The 10,217-nt window shown below is 37.1% G+C and overlaps 1 protein-coding gene across 1 annotated transcript in view; it reads left to right on the forward strand.

Moving 5' to 3' along the window:
* Positions 1-10,217, forward strand: part of TXNRD1 (thioredoxin reductase 1) — a 124,544-nt gene that overhangs the window by 83,232 nt on the left and 31,095 nt on the right. Inside the window, exons 7-12 of the mRNA XM_007952399.2 lie at positions 305-447; positions 836-951; positions 2,894-3,119; positions 5,711-5,803; positions 6,430-6,506; positions 7,646-7,802. Of these exons, the coding sequence (XP_007950590.2) occupies positions 305-447; positions 836-951; positions 2,894-3,119; positions 5,711-5,803; positions 6,430-6,506; positions 7,646-7,802 (812 nt within the window). The remainder of the gene's footprint in view (positions 1-304; positions 448-835; positions 952-2,893; positions 3,120-5,710; positions 5,804-6,429; positions 6,507-7,645; positions 7,803-10,217) is intronic.

Raw genomic sequence — 10,217 nt, forward strand, 5'->3', positions numbered from 1 at the left:
GTTGGTATCTATAATCCAAAATAAAATTCCAGTTCATTTCTAGATAAAGAAGAAAATAGTTTGTGTTTTGTTATTTCAGTCTTGAGAATTGCTAGTAAGCCTTGTATTAGTTAATTATTTATAGTTTTCTAAAAAGGAAAGATATCTGAAGATGAAAGCATTTTATGTGCAGAAAATAAAGGGCTTATCATTTTAGACCAATAAATAGTTCTGCTCTTCATATCCCATTTGTACATTATTCATGTACAATAATCTTTGCCAGACAGTTGAAAATCTAAACATTGTTTTCTAATTTCTTACGCAGTTAAACATGACTGGGACAGAATGACAGAAGCTGTACAGAATCACATCGGCTCACTGAACTGGGGCTACCGGGTAGCTCTGAGGGAGAAAAAGGTCACCTATGAGAATGCTTATGGGCAGTTTATTGGTCCTCATAGGATTAAGGTAACTGTATGATAACCTGAGTAGTATGTAGTAGTTTGGCTGAGGGTATGGGAGAAAAGGAGATGATTATAATAAAAATAATATAGCTATCATGGAGCCTTGGCAGCACAATGGTCAAGTACTTGGCTGCTGAATGAAAGGTTGGCAGTTCAGACCCACCCAGCGACTTCATGGGGGAAAGACCTGGCATTTACTCTGTGAAGATTACAGCCTAGAACATGCTGTAGGGCAGTTTTACTCTGTACATGGGGCCACTGAGCGTCAAAATCAGCTTGACTGCACCTAACAACAGTAATGGCCACCATGACCCGGAGGGCATAGTTTATAATAAAGTTAGCAATTCTGTGGAAAAATGGTTTACTAAAAGTTGACATTGTTTCCTTTGTAGGCAACCAATAATAAAGGCAAGGAAAAAATTTACTCAGCAGAGAGATTTCTTATTGCCACTGGTGAAAGGCCACGCTACTTAGGCATCCCTGGGGATCAAGAATACTGCATTAGCAGGTGAGGAAAAGGAAACCCTGTGGTGGATTTTCATTTTTGCTTTTTTTATCCCCCAAATCCATTTAGTCTATTTCCTGGAACTCAAGAGTTCTTTGTCACATTTTGTTTTAATAAGAGTACATTTTAAAAATTCGGTGCTACAGAGGAGAGACTAACAAACATTGGTCATCTCACAACCTTGAGTTAACATTACTATCACTGATTATTTTATATCCCATGTTTATATGAAGAAATATGTTAATACTATTTATGTTCGTACCTGAAATTTATTTACATATATGTGAGTATATATGGCTGTGATGGTGCAATGCCTAAGGCATTTGACTTGCTAACCAGAAAGTTGGTGGTTCAAACTCACCAGCCACTCCGTGGAGAGAACATGAGGCAATCTACTTTTTATTTATCACCTTGGAAACCCAATGGGGGTTGCTAGGAGTCAGAATCAACTTGATAGCAGTGGATTTGGTTTGTTTTTTTTGGTGTGAGTATATATTGAGGCGCTCTGGTGGTATAGTGGTTAAGGCATTTGGCTGCTAACAGAAGGTCAGTGGTTGGAGCCCACTAGCTGCTCTGTGGAAGAAACATGTGGTTAAGGCATTTGGCTGCTAACAGAAGGTCAGTGGTTGGAACCTACTAGCTGCTCTGTGGAGGAAACATGAGGCAGTCTGCTTCTGTGAATTACAGCCTTGGAACCCAATGAAGGTTGCTATGAGTCAGAATCAACTCTGACAGTGGGTTTTTAGAGTTTGAGTATATATTATAAATGTGTAATACATAAAATCAGATTGATAGTAATAGGTATTTTATAAAATAAATTATTTCTGTGTATCTGTTTATTTTTGATAAAAGAATGAATATGTTATCCTTTAAAACTTGCCAAGTGGATGTTAAAAGAATTAGAGGCGGGCAGGCTATTTAGATTTATCAGGTCCTTGTTTCTGCTCTCTGCTGTGGAAATGGTGAGTGTCCATGCTGAGAGTGTCCGTACTTTTCTGAAATACATAAGTCAAATAAGAAGGTTTTGCAGGGTGATTTTTTTGCCTACAGAATGATAACATTGCTGACTTTGTGTGTGTGTGTGTGTGTGTGTGTGCGCGCGCGCGTGCGCACACGCACGTGCTATGATTTTATCCATTGTGGCCTTGCCCAGGAGCAGGCAGCTCAGATGGTAACTGCTGTCATTGCTGCCTTGGATAGGCTCCTTTCTCATATTTTTAAATATAAAAGCATTGTTGGGAATGAGATCACATTTTTAAAATTTCATTCCTAACAATGCTGTTATGATCTCTGTATCTTGTATATTCCTCACTAGAGTAGAGGCTTTTGTAGGGTTTTTTATTTTTGTATTAGGGAAGCAAGATGTTAAAAGTCTTTTTCACCTTTCTCTTCTGTTCTCAATAATTGATGTGCCAAGTGAGATGTATCAGGTTCTTCTACCTAGGAGAGGCCTGAGTAGAGGTTTGGGTTTGCAACTGTATACACATGTATGCTTTTAAACATGTAGTTGTTGTTATGTGCCTTCTGGTTGTTTCTGACTCATAGGGACCCTGTGTACCACAGAATGAAACACTGCCTGGTCATGGGGCATCCTCGTAGTCATTGCTATTCTTGAGACAGTTCAAAATCATTTAATTTGACCTTGGCACATTTGATAACTAAATAATTTTAGTTATTAAGTAACTAAATAATCTAGAATTAACTTTGTTGGGCTAATTTCAGAAGTACCTTAAGCTACTCCCAGAGCAACTGAGAGTGGCAAAAAAGGGGAGAGTGTTTAAGAGTTTATAAAAAACCTTATTATATTGTGTTTTGTTAACAGAATGTTTTTAATCTTTAAAATATCTGGTGGTTATGGAAATAAAAATATTTATTTTGATTTTCTCATTATTGACAGATGAACATTTTTAATGTTTTCCTTTTGTACTCCTAAATATCTTTTCAGTGATGATCTTTTCTCCTTACCTTACTCCCCGGGTAAGACCCTGGTGGTTGGAGCATCCTATGTTGCTTTGGAATGTGCTGGATTTCTTGCTGGTATTGGTTTGGATGTCACTGTTATGGTGCGGTCCATTCTCCTTAGAGGATTTGACCAGGACATGGCCAACAAAATTGGTGAACACATGGAAGAACATGGTATCAAGTTTATAAGACAATTTGTACCAATAAAAGTAAGTGGGGACTGCTGATAGTTTTGTTGATTTTGTACCCTTGTTAAAACACGAGAGAGGGAGTTGGGATGGGTGGTGGGAAGCATCCTTCCAGCAGTATTAACAATCAGGAATGCTGTAGCTCAGGGTTCTTGTGAGGATTACATTACATAACACTTAAAATGTCATCAGTTGTTGTGAGGATTAAGTAGTACATTTCCTGGAAGTTGCCGGTGCTTGCTGTAGCTGGTTTTGGTGAGTAGGGCTCTGTGTTTCCATCAGTACTATGATTAGAGAACAGCTGTACTTAGAGTATATGCTGTAGTGATAGAAAAGCAACATCTTGCTATAAGCCAAGGAACTCTGGTGTCAGGATGGTTAAAGCATTCCACTGCTAACCAAAAGGTTGGTTCAAACCCACACCAGCTGGTCCATGGGAGGAATACAAGACAGTCTGCTTCCATAGAGATCTACAGCTTTGGAAACCCCATGGGGCCGTTCTACTCTGTCCTAAATATCACTATGACTCAGAATCGACTCGAGTCGAGTGAGTTTGGTTTTGAGTTTTCTACAGGCCATCTTAACATTTGGGGGTTGTAGACCCCTTTGAGAAGCTGTGTCTGTGCACAGAACATTTTATTTGCTAGTAGGGTGTCCCCAACTCCCCATAACCAGGTTAAAAAATGCCTGTTGTATTACAAAGACTTGATGGAAGGAGCCTTCTGCTGGCAAGGAGGCTTGACAACACTGCCAGTGACCTTGTGACCGTGTCCACTTTACTTACCCTCTTTCAGGCTCCCTTTCTTTATGAGTGAGGGATTAGGTAGAGGACTTCTTTTGTACCTGAAAACTATAATACTATACAATTTTGTAAGATGACTTGATTGGTTCTTATTCCACAAATATATTGATAACCCTTGATGTCATCAGAATATTAAGAATGCACATGTTTACTTGTGAAGAATATGTTAGATCAGCGCAGTGGTATTTTTGTATATGAAGGCTATTTTAAAATCCCAGGAAAACTAAGAGGCTGGTAATCTAAATATAAATCATTAAGCTTTGGTAGAACCCTACTTCAGTGGTATAGTTTCTTTATTAGAAAGTGTACTCGAGGTTGGATACTATGCCACTCCACAGCATACAGGGAAACGTTTGTTCTACAGGTGGTTTGAGTGTCAACTTTGTTCCAAGCACTGGGAGTATGATTGAGAACAAGAGAGACACAAATCAAACAATAAGCAAGTAATAACATAGTAACTGTATTTTCTTTGCTATGAAGGAGGAGTAGAGGGGTCTAAAAGGGTGCATAGCAGGCATGTTTTCTCTACTCTGAGCTTAAAGGAGGGCTTCATAGAGGAGGTGACATTTGAAGTGAAATGTAAATAAAGCAGGTAAGAGGAGAGGACAGAGTGCATTTTGAATAGAGAACATAGCATGTGCAAAAGACACTGTAAGGAGGAAAATTGTTACAGATACTGAAAAGTCCTGACTCGAGCATAAAATTGAGCAAGTCAGGAAGGAATACAGGTAACATGAGGCCCCTACCTTGGCATTTTGAAATAAGATGAAGCCGTAGACCAATTCTAATCTTAAAAGATTAAAACCAAGAAGCCAAACTCATTGCCACTTGATTCTGATGCATAGTGTCCCCCATTGGGTTTCCGAGGCAATAAATCTTTATGGAAGTAGGTTGCCCCACCCTCCTTCTGCAGAGTGTCTAGTGGGTTTGGACCCCCAACCTTCTGTTTAGCAGTCAAATGCCTTAGGCATTACGCTTCTTAAAAAATTGGAATAGTTAAATTTAAATTAAATAAGAAAGCCATTTGCAGCATGTTCAAAGGGAGCTGACCATATCAGAAAAGAAGAGAGTTCTGAATGGAAATTTTTGCTAATTATTGATGTTGAAAATTACACGAAACCTGACAGTTTTTCTATTCAGAGTGGTTATATTTTAAAGGTAGAATAGAAATAGCAAGTGATTTTATGGGTTTCTCTCCATGAATGTTTTATAGAAGCCTGTGGTTTTGCTGCCTTTTTAGACATCAGAGGTAACTCCACTTACTTAGAGAAGCCTCCAAGTGATAGGATTTCTATGTCATTGTTACCCAGCGTGTGGGTTATCATTGCCATGTCTGTATAGGTTAGTATGTTTGGTCTCATTTGCCATACCTCAAGTCCCAGGGCTAGCCTAGTCCTTAAACAAAGACAGCCACTGGTTAGGATAAACACGTGTCTCTGTGCCTACAATGATACTTAGGTCTGTCAGCATTGCTTCAGTATCTATTCTTTGGTGTCAAAAAAAGCTGGACATTTGTAGTCTAAGAGGACTTCTGAATTTGTAGTGTGTTTCTCTGACTTTCTTCTTTTCTTTCTGGATTTTATTCTGTTTACAACTATTTGAAATGACAATCAACATTAAGCATCAGGAAAGAAGGGAATGAAAAAAAAATCATTTATTCTAAAGACATTGAGGTGAGGGAGGTAGGCCACAAAAGACCTTTCAGAGCCACGTGGAGGTTTTCACGTTAGTTAACTGGATAAAAGGAGAGGATGTAGTTAGCCCCCTTGATGCGTGTCTTTATTTCAGAGTAAAACTTTCCCTTTTATAGGTTGAGCAAATTGAAGCAGGGACACCAGGCCGACTCAAGGTGATAGCGCAGTCCACCAATACTGAGGAAACCATTGAAGGAGAGTATAATACGGTAAGAAACAGACCCAAGTCAGTTCTTCATTAGAAAGTAAATTGTGCTCATTGGATATCTTTGGTTACTTCCCGTGGCACGTGCTGTTTGTTGCTTGCAAAATGCACTACTGCTTCTCTGCTTATTCTGACACCTTTATCACGTAGGATATGATCGTGTGTTTTGATACAGAAGTGGTTTAAGATTTTCCCACTGTAAATTAAAATATTGTTTGTCAAAGGCTATTAAAAAAAAGTACCAGATTTTTAAAATGAGCTAGAGTTCCTTTCTCCTGGGTTCTTCCCTTGCATCTATCTCCCCAGCCTCCAATGAAAAAAAATTTTATGCAGTTATAGTACATGCTATCTTTGCCTCTCAACTGGCTAGGTTTATTAAGGAATAAACTTCCCTTTTCTTATCAAGAAATAAGAAAGGATTTCTGCTACATCATGTTCAAAGGATTTTTTTTTTTAAGACTTTAATTTGTTTATTAAACTCTTGCATTGTTTTCTTAATGAAATCCTGCTTTCCAGGTCTGAAGAATGAAATTAGATTGGCTTTAATAAGCAGAGGAAAACAGGATTAAATAACTCATGCTCATGCAAAGCCTTTTTGTTAATAGTCACTATGCTATTACACTATTTCAGGTATTGCTGGCAATAGGAAGAGATGCATGCACAAGGAAAATTGGTTTAGAAACTGTGGGAGTGAAGATAAATGAAAAGTAAGTAAAAAACATTATACTATATTGAATATTACTCCAGTTATTTACAGCTTTGATCAATACTAGAGTTTTAGATTATTGAAGTTCATTTGGACCATAGTTAAAAGTCCCCTTTTAAGCTTAGAAAACTCTTCTTTCGTGCCACTCATATTAGGATTTCTTACTTGTTTCTTTCCCCTTAAAATCTAAGTAAGAAATACTGGCTTGCATTTTGTTTCTTTAATGTGTGTATGTATGTCCTAATTATTTTCTTTAAAGGATTCTGGTACCATATTTTTCAACATACAATGTCCTCATACATACAACTTGCACAGGCATATAATGCAAATGGCACGTTCAGAAAACTAACACAGGACAAGGTTGCACAGTTTAAAAAACAAAATGTATAACATGCATGTTGTTTGTGTAAAATATGGTAATTGCAGATATGTGCTTTGAGCTTCATGTAAGTATGTGGACTTGAACCATGTTTAAGTAAACCAAACTCACAGCAACCCCTTCTTGGGTTTCTGAGGCGGTATCGCTATGGAAGTAGATTGCCCAAGCTTCCTTCTGAGGAGTGGCTGGTAGATTCGAGCTGCCAGCCTTCTGGTTAGCAGTCAAATGCCTTAGGCACTATGCTACTAGAGTTCCTTGAACCATGTTTAGATGCTACCAAATTTTAGGATCACTACATTTCTAGTGACATTTATATTAATAGCTAACATCTATGCACTTAGCACAAGCCCTGGGCTATTGTACTACATGTTTTATATACTTTGTTGTTCAGTCCTCACAGCCCATTAAGGTTTTCCCTTCTCATTCCTATTACTCTATTTATAGATGAGAAACTGATGTTTAGAGAGAGCTAATAATTAGCCAACCTGGTTTATTATAATTTAGAATCTATATTCTTGAACATTATGTTCTAGTTCTCCCATTCTAGGATTTCTTATAGTTTTCCTTTGCCTTTGATTTTTTTCATAATAGTGACCAGAGTTGTCAGTAAGTTTTTGGTTCCTCTGAACTTTTTTTCCTTTTTTGAAAACGCTAGAATGTGGTCCTCAGCTTGAGTTACAGCATTGGGCTTCCTTGCTAAAAAGGGGACTTTGCTCTACTTAATGATGGTGATTGATGATTTTAGTTTTATGAATTTGTAGGACTGGAAAAATACCTGTCACTGATGAGGAACAGACCAACGTGCCTTACGTCTATGCCATTGGTGATGTTTTGGAGGGTAAGCTGGAGCTCACCCCAGTAGCAATCCAAGCAGGAAGATTACTGGCTCAGCGGCTTTATGCCGGCTCCAAAGTCAAGGTGAGTGCTGTGCCTGTTAACCACAGAGATGCTGTTTTTAGTGACTTGGAAAGTTTTCCAGGCCTTGAATAATTCAGTTATTCTGGTGATGGCACTTTAACTAAGAAAATAGTTGCTGCTGAGCATGCCTAAGAGAGCAGGAAGGTTTAGGAAGTATGAATTACAAAAAACACATGGAGGACCCATGTGTTACACCCTCAGTGTGGTTCATTAGCTGTGTTTCAGACATGATACTAAGACTGCTGTACATTGTGACTTTATTATGAAAGTTGTCATGCTTGGTATCATACTAAGAATAAAAACAACTTGCTTAATCTTTACTATGTTCCATATATTCTTAAAAGCTGCATTTTACATCAGTTTAGTATTACTAACTTCAGTGCATTTTTCTAAATCTTTTTTAAGGCCCCTAAGATTTTAAAAGGATTTGTTTTATGGTGTTATTATATAGAGAGCTGCTTAAATTAATAGTCCAGCTTTCTTCCCCTGCCATTTATAAAAAGAACGTCTTCCAGTCTTAAAATGTTGAACGTGTTATATTTTATATTAATGTTTTTAAAATATAGGAAATTGAAACTCTGATATGTCTTATGGAACTACATGGCAAGAAAAGAATAAATATATCCTAATTATTTTCTTACAAGGATTCTGGAAATTGTAAAGAATTTAGTCACTACCTGTTTTCCTTGTGCATAAATCATAATGGTAGTAAAATGTATTTATGACAAACATTTTGACTTAATTTATACCTGGATCAGTTTGGATTACAGCATAGTAAAATCTCATATTTTAAAGTTAACAGGATTTGGAGCACAAAGGATTTTGAATACCAGATGATTAGATTTTCTAGTTGGTTCATATTTAGAATGTACCTATTTAGAATATACCTAACAGGACTATTTCTTTGAGTAACTTACACCTTGTATTCATTGTTGCAGTGAGTACCTGGTAAGTCACAGATAGGCATTTAGAAATATAGTTTGAGGTGTATTACATTTGTTCTTGACTTTATATCTTTGTGGTTTTCTGGAATAGAGCTATTTCATATACCAACAATAATTAAGAGCAAACATGCAAAAGCTTTTACTTAAATACATTTGAAATCATTGTAGCACAGCATTCCTTAAAAAATTTATTGGATATTTTCACCTAGTTTGGACATAGCTTTTCATGTGTGGGCATAGTATTCTTCTTTGCCAACAGCTACCAAGTGAGTACATTCTTTCTCGGTGTGCCCTTAGGCTTTTGTCAGCATTAGAATTAAATATAAAGTGAAATTAAAGTACTCTTTTGTTTTTTCCTTATTTTTAATCCAGTTAATATGACAGGGACTTTACAGTGCTGTTCAAGTCCGCGAATTTGGAATATCTCCCCTGTCTACCCTTCAGGAGGTAGTAAATTAAAGCAAAATGTCAACTGAGACCTAGTTGAATTGTTATTGGGAGAAATGACTAACTTTCTTCTCTTACGCAGTGTTTCTCAAGGAGGTTGTTGTTCAGTTTCCAGGTGTTTGTTTACTCTTTTTCTGTTGATCTTCCTATTGTTGATTTCTAGCTTGATAGCATTATGATCTGGGAAGATGCTTTGCAGTATTTCAATGTTTTTAAATTTATGAAGGCTTGCTTTGTGGCCTAACATATGGTCTATCCTGGAAAATGTTCCATGTGTACTGGAAAACAATGTATATTGTGCTGCTGTTGGGTGAAGTGCTCTGTAGATGTCTGTAAGGACAAGTTGGTGGATTATAATCTTTAGCTCTTCTACATCTTTGTTGAGTTTCTTTCCAGTTGTTCTATCTTTCAATGAAAGTGGTATATTAAAGTCTCCCTCTATGACTGTGGAGTCATCTATTTGGCTTTTCAACTCTTTTACGTCTGATTTATGTATTTTGGGGCTCTTTCATTGGGTCCATAGATATTTATTACGGTTATATCTTCATGTTCAGTTGATCCTTTAATCATTATATAATGTCCTCCCTTGTCTCGTATGGTGGTTTTTGTCTTAAAGTCAATTTGATCAGAAATTAATATTGCCACTCCTGCTGTCTTACAGTTGCCATTTGCTTGATAGATCTTTTTCCAGCCTTTGATTTTTAGTCTGTTTCTGTCTTTATCTCTAAGGTGTGTCTCTTGTAGGCAGCCTATTGATGGATTGTGTTTCTTATCCAATCTGCAACTCTTTGTCTCTTGAGTGGTGCATTTAATCCATTAACATTCATTGTAATTATCGATAAGTATGAATTGGTTGCTATCATTTTATTATGTTTTCTCATGGTGTCCCTGGTTTCTTTGTTCCGTATTATTTTCTGTGCTGAGCTCATTATGTTTATGAATCGTGTTATCATTTCCTTTGTTGCTGTTGTTTTAGTATATGCTGAATGTTTGTGCTTGTCCTCTTTTTTATTGTGATGTGAAG

This window comes from Orycteropus afer, unplaced genomic scaffold (genome assembly GCF_000298275.1).
Source record: "Orycteropus afer afer isolate SDZICR_OR568_19922 unplaced genomic scaffold, OryAfe1.0 scaffold00334, whole genome shotgun sequence".
Classification (NCBI taxonomy): Eukaryota; Metazoa; Chordata; class Mammalia; order Tubulidentata; family Orycteropodidae; genus Orycteropus; species Orycteropus afer.